At 31.7% G+C, this 21,079-nt stretch overlaps 3 protein-coding genes across 6 annotated transcripts; all 3 read left to right on the top strand.

The window, feature by feature from the left end:
• Positions 1–5,501: 5,501 nt before the first annotated feature.
• Positions 5,502–7,275, top strand: LOC123708579. 4 transcript variants are annotated; one of them, XM_045659356.1, is made up of 4 exons: positions 5,502–5,625; positions 5,837–5,960; positions 6,459–6,713; positions 6,978–7,118. In XM_045659356.1, exons 1-3 carry the CDS (start codon positions 5,587–5,589, stop codon positions 6,710–6,712), a joined length of 417 nt encoding a protein of 138 aa, XP_045515312.1. In that variant the 5' UTR covers positions 5,502–5,586; the 3' UTR covers position 6,713; positions 6,978–7,118. The 4 variants fall into 4 exon arrangements, with proteins under 4 accessions (XP_045515312.1, XP_045515313.1, XP_045515314.1 ...); XM_045659357.1 differs by having other exon boundaries at positions 6,459–6,730; positions 6,978–7,110; XM_045659358.1 differs by having other exon boundaries at positions 6,459–6,708; positions 6,978–7,078.
• Positions 7,276–8,940: 1,665 nt separating this feature from the next.
• Positions 8,941–16,766, top strand: LOC123708603. The gene is made up of 4 exons (XM_045659394.1): positions 8,941–9,073; positions 13,632–13,752; positions 14,942–15,041; positions 15,951–16,766. Exons 1-4 carry the CDS (start codon positions 9,032–9,034, stop codon positions 16,066–16,068), a joined length of 381 nt encoding a protein of 126 aa, XP_045515350.1. The 5' UTR covers positions 8,941–9,031; the 3' UTR covers positions 16,069–16,766.
• Positions 16,767–17,421: 655 nt separating this feature from the next.
• Positions 17,422–19,209, top strand: LOC123708337. Its single transcript, XM_045659015.1, has one exon. It carries the CDS (start codon positions 17,422–17,424, stop codon positions 19,207–19,209), a length of 1,788 nt encoding a protein of 595 aa, XP_045514971.1.
• The last annotated feature ends 1,870 nt before the right edge of the window (positions 19,210–21,079 follow it).

Genomic DNA, 21,079 nt, shown 5'->3' with positions numbered 1-21,079 from the left:
CTACTATCTATATTTTAAACCCCTAAGTTATAAGGGGTGTCCACCCAAAATTTTTTTTTTGACAAAAATAACAAAAATTGTCAAAAAAAAATGTTTTTGTTATTTTTATATGAAACATTGTACAAAAATACATACAACCCTTAATTGGCACTCTTCTACAATCAACCCCTATTTTTAGTAGATATATTATTTTTATTGAACTAAAAATATTGTTTCCTGGAAATAATAAACATGGCAAAACGACTTTTGCCGGGTCAGCTAGTTCATTTATAAATGATTAAGATAAAGATTTCCAATACGTGGAAAAGGTTTTTTTCTTAGTAAGGTATTGAAAGACGACGGTCCATAAAACTTAAAAGAAAGCTTAACAACTTATTCATTCTAACATGGCCATCAAATGGCTACCATTTATGGGCTTTAACCGTATTTACAAACAAATTAAGTGTATGTAAGAATAACTTAGAAGGATGCATTGTAGGAGTTGAATTGAGTTCATGTCCAACGTGGTTGTACACAAATTGATGTTTCTTTGTATCTACGAATAACAATTGCACATATTTTCAAACTGTGTAAATAAACGAGCAAATCTTACACTTAAAAAGCTAAGATGTCATGTACATAAGTCTGAGGCCAAGCTCAAAAAAAAGAGCTTATGTGTGAAGTATATAAATACTAAGTGAAGAATGTTCATTTCACTGCCACTCCCCGTGATGGAACTATATTCAATCGGCCTCGATCCGACGGCGTTTCGTCATGAAGCTAATATTTCACGAATATCCTCATCACGAGCGCATTATCACAATAGGGTCTAAATACAGTCCTTTATGGCTTTTAAATTCTAAGTTCTAAATTGCCGTAACGAATTCAAGATAATAATTAATATTTTAAAAAGGTTTCTAATTCGGCCATACAATGCGAAGAGGCGATGAGAACTTGGAGAAACCAATCGTGGTTGGTAACACAGATATCAAAAGATTACGTTGCCGTTCACCAACCAGGTGGACTGAACAAGTGAAAGATAAATAAACAAATCTGTACCCGTTAGATAAGGAACGAACGCTGTTACTGATACGGTCGCTGAAGATGTAATATTATTATTATATTTATTAAAGGGCAAGGTAACTTGTATGAAATATTAGGGCACTTGTGGTGATTACGCGCAAGATTAAGAGGAACTACTTGGTCAAACTCATGATAGAGCTTCACTGGACAGTTTGTGTTCGCAGATCCAATTAAAAAGTATTGTTTACGATATTTTTTGTTACATTGTATAATTTCTAATGAGTAACTTGAACTTATTAACGATAGATAGATAAAATATATTAATATTTGCGAGTGGGATGTTCCAGATAGAGAGAAACAGTTATAAAAAGTTGTATTTATTCGTTTTCATGCTACTATACTTTTAAAGTTGATTCCAATATTTTTACACAAGATTTCACTTATTTTTACGAGCGAGTTATTCTAAGTTCAATCATTCTCCATTCCCACGCGGCCACATTGGCCTCGTTATGTAAATAAGACCCAAAAAGGAATATTTTTCCGAAACTAAGCCTAATCAGAACATCGACTCAAATTTCGACTTCTATAGAAGTGAAGTTTCCGACTTTTCTCATTTTTCTGGATTGGATTTGTTATTAAACCTACGTTTACATAGGTTATTTAAATTTAGTACTAATTTATTATTGACAGATAAAAAGTTATCGGGTCGAAATCATCCTTAAATAACTATAAATATCAGAAAGGTAATTGAAATTTAAAAAATATAATATAAATATTACTTGAAGTAACTAACAATCCGTGGTGTATGATACAAAAAGTCAGTTATTATTATTACCAAATGTGACATACATCATACGTCAGTCTACGTTCAATTAACTTACATAGATATAATTTCTTTTTCTTAAATCTAAACATATTTATATACATACATATAACGTTTTGTTATATATATATAACTAGACATATTTGCTTTTCGGCTTTAATTTATTCCATACCATCGATCCATGCTCGAATTAGATGGATCTTGAAATATTTGTGGAAGTTCATGGGAGGTTTAAATGGTTGGATACATGAATAATGAGTATATAAAAATACTAAACACAAACTGGAAAATATTTTATGTCCTTTAATAGTAATAAAAAATTATCATTTGCTTGTTATATATATTTATAAATATATGGCAACATATAGCAGCAAAAATTTGTGTTTCATAGATATAGTATGAGATCCGATTTCTTGGGTATATTTTAAAAAGTATGTATTAAGTTTCAGTAATACGAAGTTCATCGGGCATTCATTTTATATATATTTAAAATAGCTAGCCAAGTAACTAGTAGATGAGCACAGACCGCTATTAGTGTCAAAGTTTTGCAACTAATACCAACTGGGTTAGGTTTTTTGTTTATTATGGAAAGCTCGACAAAGCCATTATACACAACCGCAATATGGAGGTACATTATTGAAATCGTGAGAACCAAAATGATTATAATGCACTTCATACATAGGATTTGTCAGTGAGTTTATGTTTTTCTAAATACATTACTTGTCAACTGCTTATCTTATAAAACAATATTTATTTTTATAAAATATATATGTTTAATCGTATATATACATAAAATACATTATTTATTATAAAAAAATACAACAAATAATTATGAAACGATGGCTACATTATTTTTAGGTCTGGGGCTCAGATTTCTGTATCTGTTTCCTGATAATTTGTTAATCTAATAGGCAAGCAAGTGATCAGCCTTCTTAGTCGACTTATTGGGTCTAAGGCAAGCCGGTTTCCTCACAATGTTTTCCTTCACCATTCGAGCGAATGTTAAATGCGCACATAGAAAGAAAGTCCATTGGTGCACAGACGGGGGTCGAATCTACAATCTATTTTTGACGCCCAAGTGACAAGAAGTTCAAATTTAGTGTTTCGAGTAAATTAAAACCTTAATTAGATGGACTCTATATCACTTCATAGCGAAGTTGTTTTTAAAATCCTATGATGATCCCAACAGAAAGAAGATATTTCTGTGTCATTGACGTTTTGTTATATTGCGCCTTGAATAAAATCCAGGACCTTCAAGCTCAGCGGTTACATGTGACGTCAATTGGTGTATTTTTATACATAAAGTTCGTAGGGAATGGAAAAATTGTATTTCTTAATGCTTTTAGTTGTACAGAAGATCTTGACTAGTATTAAAAGCATTAATATATTATCTCTTCTGAAACTCTTTCTTTATTCATTATAGTGTTCTCATATAAGTTTAGGTTTTAATTAGTGTAATCATCATACAATCCGCAGTGGATTGGAAACGTTCCTTGATTATGGCTATACAGACCCAAACCACAACATCGCCGTGAAATTAACATTATACATCGGTCGCATAGAATAAAAGTAAAAACGTTCTAATTGATATTGTATAGCATGATTATTGTTTTAAAGCTTGAAAAGTATATTCGCAAATAGTACTATTTGTATAATTTATAACTACTAATAGGTATGTTAAACGTTGGTAAATATATACATATAATGGTAAATATAACAAGTCTGGCCATAAATACTGTTACATAAAAACTTTTCTCTTTTTTTAAGTTTTTAATCATTTTGAATTTGGAACACGTCCATCATTTGAAAAAACTTCTATCGATTTTCCGCCATTTCACATATATTTTGGTGTTCATTATCAAATTAAAATATGAAATGGGGTGTTTAAGAAAATAGGATTATAGTGATCGCCTTGCTCAAAGTGGGTATGGAGCCGTCGGTCATATTCCAGACACTTTAGATGCTTGGTATCAGCCGTGTCTTAATATATCGTAATATCAACAGGTACAACAACCCTTCGTCTGTTGAGAAACAGAAACTACAAAGGCTGTTAATGCTGTTAAAGCCAGAAAACGTCGAAACACTATTAGGAAGCAAAATTTCTTATCGCTAGAAATGAAGATTCCCGCTAGGACTCTATCGTATTATAAAATAAGACCTGAAGATCGGTGCTCATCGTCAATATACAGGACGTGCCCTAAATCAATCTTTACAATTAAAGAGAGTGAATCGATCAAAACATAGAAGAGGGAAACCCTTTAGATTTCAAATCATGATCAGTTTTAGAGGACATGACCTGCTCTAAACGACACGGCGACATTGAGTCTCATAAAAATCTTTGTAGCAAAATTTGCTTTGGAAACAGTACGTAAATCCATAGATTCGTGTTCAAACAGATTGAAAGCCTGTATAAATGCCAAAGGTGGCCATTACGATCGGAAAAACAATTTTTTTGGGAGACTTTAATAAATATGAAGGTATAAATTTAATTATATACAATCCTTCATTTAAAAAAAAACATTTTCATTTATAACAGAACTCATGGCTGGACTAGGTATATAAATCGACTTAGGGTCCTTCAAGAACAGAGCGTACCAATTAAACGCTGGCAACGCACAGGCGAGCCCTCTGGCATTGAGAGTCTCCATGGGCGGCGGTATCACTTAACATTAGGTGAGCCTTCTGCCCGTTTGCCTCCTGTTCTGTAAAAAAAAGATACCAAACGTACCCGATGTTAACGTAGCAAAAGCATTTAGGCACTGAGCCTATACGTTTAATAATGCATTTAGGTTGAATAAACGTGATTTAGGCACATGTTTGAAGAACGGCCACGTGTTTAGTATGCAATGAATATTAAATTAGACGAGCCACTAATTGCCCACCTGGGATACCGTGATACAAAATGTTAGTTAGATTATTAAATAAGGTACGATACTTCTACGGTACGAATCTTACGATATATAATCGGAAATAACGACGCTGTAGCTTGCTCAGGCCATAAAGATGAAGGCCGTGAAGTAAATTTTCATTTTTAAAAGCTGTTCTACAGAGAAATCTGTTTTCGCTAGTGAAAACAGCGTTTGGCTTGGGAAAGGCACGTACAGACGTAAATAATTTGCATTCGAGGTAGGCCTTACAAAATTTTGGTATTACCATATTTAAGGTGTATTTTAGAATTATTTGCTGTACCTAATACTGTTTGAGAGATAAATAAATGCAGTTTTAATCGGTAAATGTATCTCGATTAACATATACCCACTAATTTCGAATAATACCGCGGATGCAGAGATCCCAGAGCCATGCAGTAAACTCGTTCGTAACCACTAATCTATTGAGTTTATTAAATTATTTCGTGAATTGCGTTCTATAGAGAAATAAAATTAGTGAACCACAGAATGCCTTGAACTTTATGCAGTCACGAAATCGTCTGCTCTTCAAGCATGTATCCTACAAAAGCTGAAGAATTGCTTACTATCGATACTGCCTTTACCTTATCTTTTCTAGGAATTAACAGGTCTTACATTCAATACAGTTCAATTTACACACTGCCTTGATATCTAATTGCAACTTAATATAAAAAATCTTCCGTAATTGAAAGGATGTATCCGATTTTTAGGCATAGGTTAATCTTGGGATTATATCTCTTCAATTACATATCCAAATTATTGTCTGTGGTCGTAACAATGAACGACGCCTGACAAAAGATATTTATGTGACAAATCACATCAGTAAATTATTGTTTTAGAGAATTATCTACAAAAATGTTAATACCAACATGTTTAATAAAATTCCTAGAATTGGTAAGTGTTTATTTTTATCAAATTAGGTAATTTCATACAAATCTTATATTCGTCCATGGCATCTCCGTCTTCATATTGTAAAATCAATTTGTTATATGAATTAAAAAATAATTACTGCTCACTGTGTTTATTACAATTATATTTTGAAAGAACAATGTTAATTAGTATGCTGACTTTACGAGAAAAAAAACATGTTTGTCTTACATTTCAGACTCTCACTATAGCCTGTCTAACATTACATCACTACAGTTATGACCTAACGGACATACCTACACTAATGCTCTGCTCTGGAACCTACGTGGGCTACGTTGTAGTGCTCTCAGGGGAAATTGTAGGTATGTATGAATTCATTATCACCTCATTTTCACGTTGTTGTCAAGCTACATTTAATAGTGGATATTTGAAATGTTTTATATAATATGAAGTAATTACTACAAGTCATTTCGTATTTACTAGCCTTTTGGCACCGTTATGAAAGATTTTATTTAACGACGGGAAATAATTAAATTAAAAATACGCGTTAAACTGTAAATCTCCTCGCGAAGTTCTTTACTAAAATACTTACTGAACTATAAATTAAATATTTCTACACGTCAAGCACGCATACTACTTTTAAATGAATTTTCAAGGGGATTAAATAATTAATAAACGTAATTAAAATATTGCTAATAATTATGGTTAATTAGGTTTATGAATATTAAAAATACACAATTTCTAAAACAAAGCGAATGTGAAAATGATTTCATTACTATCGTTCTAATAATACAGAATGAGGTATCGAACGAAGTCGCGAGAAATGCTCTATTGCGATTGTAACCAATCACATTTTCTAGGAGAAATCCTCTTAGCACCATTGGACTTAGTACAAGATATGTACTTCTGCATGGTCGGCGTCGGTCTCTTTGGCGTGAGTGGAGGGCTCGTGTTGTCGGCCAGGACAAAGGGATCCCCTTACCCTAGAACAGGAGATCACAACGCAGCTCTCATAGCTGGTTCTTTGACTGTATTAACGGCAGTTGTTATGCTCTTTGATCTGAGTCTCGCATACTTGGATTCGGAACAATATGACGACGATGCGAGCGTATAAGGTGATTTTAGTGAATACGTAAGAAAACCTTGTTTTTAAGATCTACGAAAGTCGAAAATCAGTAGCAGACTCCAGGATAATGTACTCAAAATAATTATAATAATATTTGAGTTAATATTCATCCTAAAAAGCGTGGAATCTATATTTGTATTTCTCGCGACTTCGCTGTAATATATTATTTCATTTAACTCATAGAATTGTACTTACTAATAGTTTATTAAAGACAAAAATGTTATACTTTTTGTTCCATTATTATACTTTACAGGTGAAGCCGTGTCAGCAACTGCGGATGCGTATATCGACGCCTGGTGGTCAGCAATCGGCGGCGTTCTATTCGGAGCATGTGGCGCCCTCACACTGCATGGATGGCGCGATGTTCCCTTCTGTCAGAGAAAGAACTATGCTCAAACTTACGCTGTGTGTTCATTGGCCGTCGCTGCTTTGATGACCATAGATGCCTTAATTGCGCTCTGCTCTGCCCATAAAGATGATGTAAGCACTCGTTCTAAGTCTACTCGACGTGCCGCGTGAAATTGTATTGTAAAATAAATTATATCAAGCTTTATTGTGTTTCAATGATATAATATACGTTAGTCAACTATAACAATATAAATAATACCTAATAATAGTTATTACGTATTATTTTTATGACTTTATCATTGTATAAAATGTTCATCTAAATTTAGAAAAACTGCTTAAAGCGACATCTAGTAGAATATAGCTAAGCTACGTTAAAGGATAGAACAAAAATGTCACGGTGCCGAAATATTTAAGTAACGTTTAACAAAACCAAAAGATAGCGTGCAATTAAAAACCTCTAATTGGCAATTTTATTTATTAATTAATTAATAAAATAAATAATAGCTATAATTTTCTTGTATCTATATTGTTATTATTGTATAGATTGATACACGAATGTATCAATATTTTATCGTATAATTTTAATCTTTCCCTTGATGGATCTAAATTCTAGACTAATGGTCTTGAGATATTTACAGAGCATAGTTTTTTTAATTTTGTAGCGTAATTGGGCATGTAAGATTACTTCATCAAAATCATAACGGACGTTGTTTTTGTTAATTATCGCATCAATTAGTTGCTTACTAATTACTTGACGTCTTATTTAAGTGTAGGTCTAGAACATTTGATACTGATCGCGAAGGATATATCATTTCACACGAAATTATTGTGTAACTTAAAAGGATAAAATAGTTTATGTTATTCTGTGGAGGAAGGAGCTTTTGCTCTTCCTCCATCCTCAATGGCCTTCGACCATTCAAACCACTGACTAGCGGAGCTGAAGGCCAGTTCCTGAGGTCGAGAACTGGAATATTTTATGTGCCAAACATGTTATCAGCCTACGATTTACTTTACGAAATTTTTATTAGACTACTTTTTCTATAAGAAGGGTGCAGTTGTTTTGGTCCCTTCTGGTGACGTCACCTTAATATGTCCATGATTTAGACCTATCGTAGATTCTATGGTTGCTTATTTTTCGTACAATAACGTTTGGGTAGATTTGTTTAGTAAATGTATAAACCGATTCTTGAGTGAACTCTTGTATTCTTTAATATACTATGATGTATGAGAAAATAATGTTTTAAAAAACATTATGTAAAAACACTGGGTCAACCAAGATGAGTGCTTATTCTACATCTTAAAATTATGTTTCTCTACAACAAATGTCATATCTTAAAGAGAAATCATCAAATTTATAACATCTAGGTGATAAAGTTTCTAAAAATACGGAAAACATTAAACGATGTAGGTCAGTCTTCAGGTTAGACTTTAATGAGTTTACAAAAATATAATATATATTAAAAAAGTTGTGTTTGTGTTTTTAGATTTGTCGTCATTTGGAATAGGATAAGTATTAATTTATGATTATCATCAATAATCATCAAATAACGTCAATTCATTTGTTATAAATCGTACCAAACCGCAACAGCTCATGTAAAGTTGGTTTATGTGTTCTGTTAAAGTTGAATAGTCGATGTGTTTGTTTTGTGTGAGTTGATACGAGTATTATAATTAATCTTATTACCGATATTATCATTCACAATAGTGTCACCAAGAATCTAATCTTTCCTGACGAAGGCGTAATAAAAAAAAAAGAATAATCTGCTCATTCAACGACTGTTCGGGAGAGGTTCACCGAGTTCAGCTAGTATCAAAATAATATTATCTTTTTTATTATTAAAACTTAGTCATCCAACTATGATCTCACCGTTTCGTCATTGAGTCGACCGATCGCGGCGTAGCGTCTGGTCCTTGCTCAGTTGTAACCCCGCGTATAAAGTAAGCAGACGTGTAGTGAAAATGGCTATCAGCAGATTATCTATCATAAAATTCTTGGAGTTGGTGCGTAATTTTATCTATTAAAATTTAAACAACCCGTGGCCAATTATGTTGGTAGCTTATTAGATGTGTAAGGCGTCATATTATTAGAGCCTTAAAAAATACTTTATTGGCTACTTTGTGGTAGTATGATAATGTTTAAAAATAAATAGCTATTTGGATTATATTTTTTAACGTCCCCTTTTATACGCAAACGGCGCACCCACTTTCAAAACTGGATTTGGTATGCTCCTTCCGGTGAATAAGTCACAACTGCGTAAATACTTGTTTGTGAACTTGTTGTTAGTAAATAGGCGTTTTAACGATTTCACTGTTTATTATTATGTATTAAGTTTTTATTCAGAGCTAAAGTGTTTTTGTGTATGTTTATTAAATCTTAATATTTTGAGGTTATGAATATATTTTTTTTGCTATGGTCAGATTTAGTCTACATAAGCATGTTTTAAATCTATACAAATACGATAAAAGTATAGGGGTTTGCACATGTTGAATAAGTAATTATTCAATTTGTTTTGAAATGGGTACCTACAAAAATTTTGCGTCATGAAATATGTCACTGCACCTAAAACAATATGTCCGTATTTTAAACTATCAAGCATGCAACAACAAGCAAGGTAGTAACTTAATTCTAATTTAATATTTTTCTGTGGAGTATGACATATTTCGCCTGAACATCGACTTGAAATACGAAATAGAATACCGACGCAATGCCCTAATATAGGTATATTTCGGTGATAAAAACAAGAGATTAAAAAAAACTTCAGCAATGGGAATGCAATATACTGGACAGAGAGAGAGTTATTGTTTATAAAATAGATTATTTTACGATAATAATACTTTATTGTTTGAAATCACGCTTCTTAAGGACGTTGACTTAAAAATTACTGTATTAATTATGTTATGGACTTGTTTACTACATTTTAATGAGCTTGATCATAATCATTCACCAGTAACTTTAACGATTAAGTTGTAGCGGGTCGATAAACAACAAATTGACGTTTCTTAACATTCTTAAGCAAATTACAATATTATAAATACAGATAGAACTAAAAGCATAGTATTTAACCCGTTAATCTGTGGATGTGCGATGCCAGAGTCAACTGTCATATGATCTATTCACAGATGAAGTCATACTAGTATCTAAAGATGTAGCCCTGAAAGCTTAGAATAAGATTCCTTCTTTTATGTTTGCCGTTCCATTACTCGTAACGTGTTGGATATACAATATTTTTTTTTAATGGAGCATAATGCGATCAAACTTCTATTCCCACTTGATAAACTTATTTTGTCAGAAATCTAACATAGAGCCTCTCGTGAATACACATGTGCGATGGTATTCTTTAATTAATTTACAGTACATTTCCACTTATCGCTGCAATAAATCTTTATCTGTTTATGGTCCGGACTCAATGTCTTTCGAAATATACCTATTTATAGGAAGTACATCGTACTGGATTGAGGCCATGGTCACTGACGTGAATTTTAATTTGTAGGTTTAAATTATCAGGAAAAAGATAACATAAATTGTAGTCATAATATTTAGGAATAAGATGACGACATAAATTATACCGTTCCTTTTTCAAATTTCATATTGTCAAGTTTCCTATATTCATAATTTGCAAAAGGAATTTAATGGATTCCTTGTAATATTATCGTATTTAATTTACAGATAAATAACATTTACATTCTTCTTACTCTGGTATCTTTATTCGATTTTTAAATAACTTTTGTTTTGGTGGATTACAATAGAAGAACGTTTTTGTTGGCATTCAAATAACAAATATTTGCACCATTTGTCGGCATCGAGCATTTACATTTGCGCGGGAATTTTAATTTTCAATTTAAATGCAGTTTATGGCTTTAGCTTTATTGAAGATAAAATTACATATATTATCTATGGTAATTAAAATATATACTCTATTTATAAATTTCGTTTCGAAGTAAACGAATTGAAAGTATGAGTAGGTTTGTATGATTATAACCTGAGAAACTTTGAACGCGTTTTATCACAAATCTCACGCCGGCAAATCCATTGTTAAATCGTGGAGTCAACCTTGAGTTTACTTTAATGGCCGTAATGCTGGATAAAAATACATCATGATGTAGTTTCCTTGATATCATCAACGTTACTGGTTTTACGTGGGTTTTTCGTAGACTTCTTCATTATTATCCTTTATATTGTCGGGAGAACTACCAAAAGTTAGTTTTTACTTTGTAACAATGTTCTTGTATAAATTTAACTAAAATATTTGAAATTGAAATCTTGTCGATGAAACTAATATAAACAATGCATGATATCCATTAGCCTTAAGGTAATTCCACAAGGTAGTCATGATATATAACTTCCGTTAATTTGATTAAACAGGATTCATATCCTTTATCATGGTATATAAGTATATACAAATTTAAATTAATATAAAACTATGATTATAATTGTAAAATTCAATATAACATCACCTCTAGAAATAACAAATTAACAACATATCCTCATCATTGATTCACGTCCTGTATTAGTTTACAATGGACAAACAATTACCTTGTAAACTGACGAAATGAATGAAATCATCGCTACAACTATGAAATACGTATTATCTTTTCTAATTATCTATAAACGCTCTACTTATCTAGTGATTTTTTATAATTCTATTTTGTACAAGATAAATAATAGTGTAAGTTGAGTAAAATTTATGTGTCAATAAAGCTTTCCATCCAAGGCGCGCTATTTGAAACATATTCAAATTTAAACATTATCTGTGGCAAGCAATTAAGCGCATGCGCGCATATTTGCAGAATTCACAGAATTTGGCGCCAAGTTTGCGCTTTCGATACTTTTGTTATAACTTTTAACAATGGATAACATTTTATTAGTATTAAAATGTCTCATAGTGGACGAGAAGAAATTTTCAGTTCGACTAACATTTTGGTGACGGCGACAGTATTTTGTATTGAGAAAATTAGACTTATGAAATTTATACTATTACATAAAATGGTGTTAAAAAACTCTACATACTAAACTTGGTACAATATAATTGTTTTCTAATATACAGACAAATTAATTCAAAACGGCTATCAGTAATTTTCAGACATGTATAAAAAGGTAACTTAACTTTAATAATTTCTATGAAAATCTCTGTAATGTTCTATTTATAACATGTGCATTTTTTTATAAAAACGGAAATTCGAAGTAAAGAAACTTTAAAATACTTTACAAACATTCAAGGTTATAACAGCCGTATCATAAGCAATTAATTCTAGTTACTTGTTCTGGCCATTTATTCGAGGTCTATAAAGCCTCGTGACCCGCATTTAGTAATCACTATATGACATCATCTTTCCTTACCCGATTGGACCTTCGCGGTTGTACTCATTGACAACATATAGCACATTACGTAATTGTTTTGAGTGACTAACTCTGGGTAGGTTGACGAACTATGATTATTGATTACATTTTAATCAGATCAAAGCATTATAGGCGTTCATATAGGGAGGTCCACATCGATATTTTATTGTCTAGTAGTCTATTAACATCGATTCGAAATTCTAAACCCATCAAAAAAGCATCATGAATCGCAAAGGTCCAAGATTTTTTTTTATTATGTTAACTATAGGATTAAATAATCGATTTAAACATTTATAATTTTAGGAATCCGACTTAACGCTTCTCTAGGCTAGATGGCGTCACATTTCTGACGTACCATGCTTGTAAACACGTAAATAAATGTCAAGTTTACGTGTTAATTGTCATTCTGAAATTTCACATATATATTGATAAAAACACATATGAATTAAATTCTACGACAGTATTAGGATTAGACAGGCGAAGACATTATGTACAAGCTGCTAAATCATCGATTCGACTAATCTGTGTTCTTTTTGTGTCACGTGACTGACGTATCAAAATCAATATGTTTATCTATGGATATAATCTTAAATTAATAAATACTTACCGGTTATTTTACTCCATAACGTTTTTAAAGCCTTGTTTTATAAAGATTACTCTCAATAACAATTTATCTTTCATACTGGCAAATCCCCTACTCATTATAATAAGCGTGTATAAAGTAAGAGACAGCAAGAATGATAGGACGGGATATTTAAATTGTTTGTTGAATTTGTTTTTATTTTGTTTGTGCCTAAAAGTAGCTTAAGATTAAGTCTAGAAGCAACCAGTATAGAAGCGACATTTCGAATATTAAAAGTTTATATTATTTAGTATTATTAAAATAAACAATATCTATGTTTGTATATTATTAGTAATTTTAGTATCAGATACATACCATATACTTCAATAGAAAAAGTATTGTAAGTTATCGAATCGCATCGGTTTTCACAAATCGTTGAAACGTAAGTGAGCTTAGCTTTTTACAATTAAAGGCAAAACCACACATAACCCGTATTTCGACGTATATGTGGTTTCTACATATTGTAAATTCTACTTATATTTTCTGTCTGCTGTCATGTTCGTATATATTGTTGTTTCCTGATAAATAAATAAATAATTTTACTTCCAAACAAGTATTTTTAGACGTATTTCTATTTAATTCGTTTTCAACAATTACAGGCGTTGACGTGCGCATGCGTCGCGCTACACTATCACAGCTACAATGGAGATGCCGACATCGGTATGCTGGTCACCGGAACCTTCATCGGATACCTTATCATCTTTGCTGGTGCAGCTGCAGGTAATTAGATTTTAACAATACCTGCGAACTTAAAATATTATTATGATAACTCACTTCAAATTATTTACCTGAAACTTTGTTCAACAATAAGACTAGTAATTGACCTAATTGCTGTACCGTGCATTTCTGAAACCCTGACATTTAACATTTACTCGCATTGTAAAGGAAAATGTCTTGAGGAAATTGCCATGCCACAAATTGCCGGTGTGTGGCAAATGGCTGATCAATGGAATCAAAGACTAAGAAACAGATACATACATCTGACGCTAGAGTAATAAGGGCTATAGCGCCAGTCGTTTTAAAACAAATATTGTATAATATCAAGAGCAGTGTTGGCCTTGTGGCTTCAGCGTGCGACGCTCATCTCTGAGGTCGTAGGTTCGATCCTCGGCTGTGCACCAATGGATTTAACATTAGCTCGAACGATGAAGGAAAACATCCTGAGGAAACCGACTTGCCTTAGTACAGAAGACTGATCACCGACTTGCCTATTCAATTTACAAATGATCATGAAACAGATACAGAAATCTGAGGCCTAGACGTACAAAAGTTGTAGCGCAATTTTTTAATTTTTATTTTATGATATCATATCATTTTTGCGCATCACATAGATAACATATGTAGAAAGGCACAAACCTGGGGTTCATATTACGAATAACTTGTGGCTTCAGTTGTGCAATCAAGACTTTATACAAAGCGTTAGTCAGAAGTCACTTGGAGTGTAAATGGTGTGCCCATATAAAGCTAAAGTCTCATGTTAGAGCGAGTACAAGATAAATTACCCTCTACAAGAGATTGTATGGAGTGCATCTTTTGTATCGCTTATGTATCCAATCCTTTTTGTTCTGGTTATGGTGAGTTATAATCAGCTATGCCTTAGAAGAGAGCTTGCCTTGTCAGTGTACTTATTCATAAAACTTGTTCATGGATATAATATAATAGAGTAAGCGAGGCGCCACTCGTAAACACGTACACTGGCTGACTTCACAGGAGCTGCTTGTTGTGTTATGAATTATAAGATCTAGGTTACATTGTTTTATATATATTCTAACTGTAGAATTAATGGTGTAGGTATTATTATGTAGTTCTGTCGTATTATTAGTAACTGTCTAATAATTATCTGGGGAATAAATAAATAAATCTAGTCTGTGTAACGTCATGTTTAGTAATAAATACAATAAAATTTCAGGATACATAATGCAGACACCTAGTCATAAACGCATCGACATCTTTTACTCACTCGTCGGTGTGTGTTTGTTTGTGGCGAGTGGAGCCGTCATCATTGACAGGTAATTATTATCCTGTAATAATTTAATTTAATTTAAATTTTGCAAATCAGTAGATTATTTAACTCACTAAAATCATTCATTTCGTTATCACCACTTTAGGCAAAGTTTTGAAGTATATTTATTTGAATTGAAACAAAAGTAACAAAAAACGGAATGCTTTTGGCACGTTTTGCGTTTTTCAAATTAAGAATTGTTCTCAACAGCCAGTATTCCTTATCAAACAATGTTCGTGGTCGAACTCTTTAGTGCATGAAACATTACATTTATCGACATTCCAAATTCAAATCTCTTTTTATTAGGGGCTTAAAGGCAAGTTTAGTCTGTTTAACCTCTGAATCTCTGTCATTACACCTTTAAAAAAATTGTGTATTTTACACAAATATTTGAGGAAACACTAAAATTGATAGCAAATTCATTTATCAAGAATTCTGTTCGATACCCAGCTGTAAAACAAACTATGTTTCTATGTACAATTAACACATTGCTCATATTGGATGATTAAGTCTTATATTATATAGTATTCTCCTATTTGCCATGTTTATTAAAAATAATTGTACCTGATGTTTTACACGCAATTTTCAAATATGTATCTGAATGGCTTAAACGACGGATGAATCTATATTAAATTTATGTAATCAGTTAAACATCTAATTGAAATAAGAGAAAACCATTCATGAATATAAGGTTTTAATAAGCTAAAATTAACAGTAAAATATGTTTTGGTTACATTTGATACATTGACAGAGACACTAACAAAACGGATTGACAATGTCATCAACTTATGGCTGATAGTTTCAAGCAAGAAGTTTACATCAAATATCAAGATTTATTTTCATATAAACTGCCTGAAAATTTCGTACACACTAATCTTTATTAGTGACCATACTTATGCCTAATTAATACTTTCAGATATCAGCATTACGGGAGAAGTGAACTAAAAGACAAAAATCTTGCGAAGGCTTCGCTAGCAATCATCAATGGTGCGCTTTTACTCGTAGACGCCGTATTGACTCAAAGAGGTGGATAGATGGCGCTTAAATATAAAAATTATATTACTGCATAATATTTATAAGTTATTGACAAATAACCCTTTTCTAAGCTTAGTAGAGTAGAGTAATTAGGACTTACTAAGATTTGCTCTATTTTTGATGATACAAATTTGTAAAGGTTAAGAAATATAATTTGTATTATACAAACTTTTCTCACAAGACCTGAAACAAGGTTTACAAACGAATATCTACATCTTTCTATCGATAAAACATAAAAAATAAAAATTTGAGATTTTTTTGTGGACCTAGTCGTGTCAAATTACTTACATTCCACATCTGAAATTTAAAAATAAAATATTTATGAAACCAGAATTCGACGCATTTACCAAAGTAAATTCAACTTAAATTTTTGAAGACCATTCTTATCTGTGAATGTTCACAATGTTATTAAAGTTAATAATTCCCTTCATACCTCAGCTGACACTAATAAAAGTGGAGAATGCACGCAAAGATAAAGAAAACGTTCTCGAACACTTATTGGGATCACTTTTGCGACCCAAGAAAAGTATCTTTCTTTCCCTTTAAGGTAATTTTTATCATGCGATACTTTGTAAAACCCACCTGCACTATTATTTGTTAATAAAACATTTTATACTAATTGTACTTGTCATATTTTTATCTATTTACACTATTTAAATGGTTATGTCCATATTTTTAATAAATGTTTTTGCTATTACAATGTTTTTTTATTTAAATTAAATACGAAATACGAGAAGCACAGTATTCATACTACAGAAAATGCATGTAAGTACAAATGTTTAGAATATAGATAAAATTTATGGTAACTTAAACAATATTTACAAGTAACAGCTTAACTAGTAGACTTTCATTTGTATTTAAACTTATGTTAAAATAAGTTAACTGTGATAAATATTGTATTAAAATTCAGGTATACTAAAAAGTACAATGATTTTTACTAAAACATCAAAATTTCTGTAATATACAAAACTCAAGAAAAATGACAATGTGGATATTTCTAGGTATTTCCAAAGAGATTGAATGCGTAACTGATCCATCTCTCATTTCTTATTTTAATATTATCTAATATTATTATTACTTTTTACAAATTACTCACCATTAAAATGGTTACACATAATTCATCAATCAAGTATACATCATAATATAACATATTACATGTTTGTTTATGTGAAAGCTTTTTAATGCTATACTAGTTTCAGTTACGCAAACAATACACAATATATGGGAAAGTAATCCTGGTCAATCTATCGTCTACAGAATTATGTGGCAGATGTGATGTGTGTGTGTGTCGTGTTGGTAAATTGTCTAAGTTCAGATTCGACGACTAGTTTCAGGGCTGTAATATTTTCACTATGTTAATTTTACTCGCCTTAATAATTGTTATCAAACATTTTTCCAGCACTGAAGTTCATAAAACAGCAGCTGTTATAGCCAATCAAGAGTTTTCGCCTAATTATCCAACAACAGTTATATGGTGGGAAACTGCTCCAGAAAATATACATCATTTTACTAAAGAATATAAAGGTCTTGTAGTAACACTTTCACTTAATTATACAAATGAGAATGAAACACTAACCAGAGAATTCGTGTATGACCAAACAGTCATATACGTTAAACATGTTGAAGAATTCAGCTTAATTTTAAAAATGGTAAAACCTTCTTTAGAACCCATCCAACTTATTTTGGTGTTAATTGAAGTGAATGAGTCTAGGATTACAAATCTCATACAGGTTGCTTGGAAAAATGAGGTTGCTCAAATAATCATTGTTACAACCAATAAAAAAAAAGACATAAATTTGTATACATTTATTCCATATACACCTGGAGATTGCGGTAACATTACACCTGTCGAAGTTCCAATTAATGCACCAAGTTTCTCTATCAGAAAATTTATCAACTTCAACAAATGCCCTCTTACACTGTCTGCTCATACGTCGATGCCGTATATAAAGGTGATTAAAGAAAATGACAAAATAATACTCAGTGGGTTTGAATCAGATGTTATAAATCTCATTGTTGAAAGACTTAATGCTTCGTTAGTAGTAATATCTAATGAAGGGCAAGAACGAGACAACATCGCAAACGACAGTTTAAAAGTAGGTTTTAGTGATTTAATAAGCAAAGATGCAGATGTCATGTTACCAGCAGTATTTGTCAATGAAAAAAGGTATTCCGTTGCTTTAACTACATACACATATAACGACCTTACAATAGTTTGGATTGCTCCAAAACAACGCGTTATTTACGCTTGGGCGAATTTAATACTACCATTTATATCAAGAATTACGCCATTAATCATTCTTACCTTCATATCCTTTATAGCCGTTGTTAAACTAATTATAAGATTTGGCAGATATCATGAATTCAAAGAAAAAACCGTAATTTTTCAAAGTTTCACAATACTTTTAGGATTGCAAACGAAATTTGAAACCAAATGTTGGCTAAATAATACTGTACACGTTTTGTGGGTATGGTATTGTTTTCTGATACGTATTGCTTATCAGGGTGATCTCATAAATGGCTTGCACAAAGTTATTCTGGAACCTCCTATTCGAACTGTTAACGATGGCTTACAAAACCTCGATAAAGTGGTCGCTTCTGCAGCAATACAAGAGCTATATAAGAATACATCACTCGAAGAACAGTTTAATGTGCTAGCCAAGCCTAGCGATTCAGAAGTATACCTTAAAAAAATCGTTGACGAGGCAAGAATTTTACTAGCTGAAGATTTTGTTTCTGTAAAGAGTCATGGTTATTCGGAAATGGTGCAGTTTTTAGAAGAAAGCGTGATTAGGTTTCCAGCTTGTTTGTTTGTAAGAGCCCGATGGCCTGGTGTCGATGAATTTCGTCGTAAAATAATGGAATTTCACCAACATGGTTTTTTTGGATATTATTATTATCAAAATAAAGCCAGGCACTACAGAAGATATGAAAGAAATCATGGATTACATATAAAAGAACAGAACACAGAACCACTCACCATTGTTTCACTGAGTTCATTGTTTTATGGACTTTTGATGGCGTATTTTATCTGCTTTATTGTATTTTGCATGGAAATTATCTGGTTTAAGACCAAGGCAACACGAGAGAACCCAATAGTAAAAAAACAAAACATATCTGTAACTTTTATAGAGGGATGAGGGTAAAAAAAATATTACCCATGTCTACAATGAAACCTTGTTTTAACAATTATAAGTCAAACATGTTGGTGTTAAGATATAGGATAATACAACTACTACACTTTTCACTTATAACAAATATAAATAAAAAATATCTTTAATTTAGTAGATTCGCTTTTTTGCTGCATTAATCCCATTGTCTATTTTTATAAAGATTGTGCAATCCTCTTTTACTCTGTGGCTAATCATTCTATAGCATATTTTGACGTAAAAGTTGTAAACACAAGGTCATAAAATCGCTAAATGAAATAATTAAAAGTAAATAAAGCAGTTCTGGCCTGACTTCGCTTGACTTTCTGTCTATGGATATCTAACATTCGCTCGTACGTCGAAGATAAACGATGCTACGGAGTGGCCCTAAAAGTCTGATACCGCAGGCCGTGCGTGCGGCATCTTGTGGCGGCCTTTAAAAGAGTATTATACCCTTTTTTAAAGTTTGGAAGTCGTATCTCTCAGAGAAGACCACCACTGGAAGTCAATTCCACATTCACACATATTAGTGGTTGCCTGGAAGGCCGCCAGTTGCCCTCCTTTTGATTTATTTATATTTAATTTTTTTTATATTGTAATGTAACGAAGTGTTAATAAATAAATATTAAGTGAGAATGTGGAAAAAAGTGTGAAAGTTTTAGGTATAACCTGTACTCTAAAAGTAAAAAATAATAGGAAAATGTGTGTTATTTTTTCTCCAACTGAGTAATGATGTATTAATATAAAGAAATAAAATTTCTGTCAGAATTATACCAAATTGTTTTTTTGGGTATATCTAACTTTTATCTATTGGGTCTTACATCTAAATAATGTACTAAATATACAAAAACCAGACAAGTAAATAGCACATATTTACTTAACCTACATAGTATAATAATAATGAAATATGTCATTATTTACAATTAAAAATTAATAAATAGAAAATAATAACATATTACTGTATATTTGTGTGTTCGAAATAAATCTGTTTAAAGATGAAAATATATATATTTAAACATCTTGTAATACATCGAAATAAACTTACAATCTGTGAGGTCAGGAGTGAGAACACGATGTAACCACTAAGCTAACACTGCTCCTACTCTGTTAAACCCTTATAAAAAAGGGAAGAATGAAAATCCATTATATTAGTGACGTAGTAGCATACGCAGAAATCTAATAACTCAACCAGGAAACATTTCCATTCAAATGAATTTTGTACCGGGCCTACTATCTCTGCTACATATCTTTAATAACCATAAATCTACAAATTGAATTTGAAAGCCATGAGTTCCTTTTTTCAATTGGAAATAGGTATGACATCTATTTCCAATATGTTCGCAGAGTATCATTGGTACCGGGTTCATTCAATTCGGGCTAAATCCGTTTCACAATACCGCGGTTTTGAAATATTATATATGGTATTCACAAATAAAGTTTTTTTTAATAATATTTTGTTTCAATATGGCAAGTAAAACATGACGTAAAGATTGTAGTTCCTTACAGTTTCCTTGTAGACCAAAACTACTCGATTAAAAAGAAAAGAGGAGAGTTTCTTGCCAGTTTCTGTCGCTCTTCATTTGGAAACTGGTAGTATACGAACGTTAATGTTCCTTTTTTAAATATTGACGTACAAACATGTACATAGTAGTAAAACAATAAACCAAACCAATATCTATCTATTATATTAGAACGTCAAACGTTATTGAATACTCATTTGTTGTTTTATGCACTATATTCTAAGACGTCTGTTAAATATTGACTAATTTAATTAAATAAAGCACATTATTAAGAACTTGCTGCAGAATTGAACACATTCTTGCACTGTTACAATTAACAATCACAATTAGCGTAGATAAAT

This window comes from Pieris brassicae, chromosome 4 (genome assembly GCF_905147105.1).
Source record: "Pieris brassicae chromosome 4, ilPieBrab1.1, whole genome shotgun sequence".
In the NCBI taxonomy this organism is placed as follows: Eukaryota; Metazoa; Arthropoda; class Insecta; order Lepidoptera; family Pieridae; genus Pieris; species Pieris brassicae.
Note: the sequence above shows the minus strand (reverse complement) of the source record. Positions and strands in the feature narration are given on the sequence as shown.

Coding starts and splice junctions, on each gene's coding strand:
- LOC123708579 (XM_045659355.1), top strand. CDS start 5,587: ATGTTAATACCAACATGTTTAATAAAATTCCTAGAATTG. Junction 5,626..5,836: donor TAATAAAATTCCTAGAATTG/GTAAGTGTTTAT, acceptor CTTACATTTCAG/ACTCTCACTATAGCCTGTCT. Junction 5,961..6,977: donor GCTCTCAGGGGAAATTGTAG/GTATGTATGAAT, acceptor TATACTTTACAG/GTGAAGCCGTGTCAGCAACT.
- LOC123708603 (XM_045659394.1), top strand. CDS start 9,032: ATGGCTATCAGCAGATTATCTATCATAAAATTCTTGGAGTTG. Junction 13,753..14,941: donor CTTTGCTGGTGCAGCTGCAG/GTAATTAGATTT, acceptor ATAAAATTTCAG/GATACATAATGCAGACACCT. Junction 15,042..15,950: donor GGAGCCGTCATCATTGACAG/GTAATTATTATC, acceptor TAATACTTTCAG/ATATCAGCATTACGGGAGAA.
- LOC123708337 (XM_045659015.1), top strand. CDS start 17,422: ATGTTAATTTTACTCGCCTTAATAATTGTTATCAAACATTTTTCCAGC.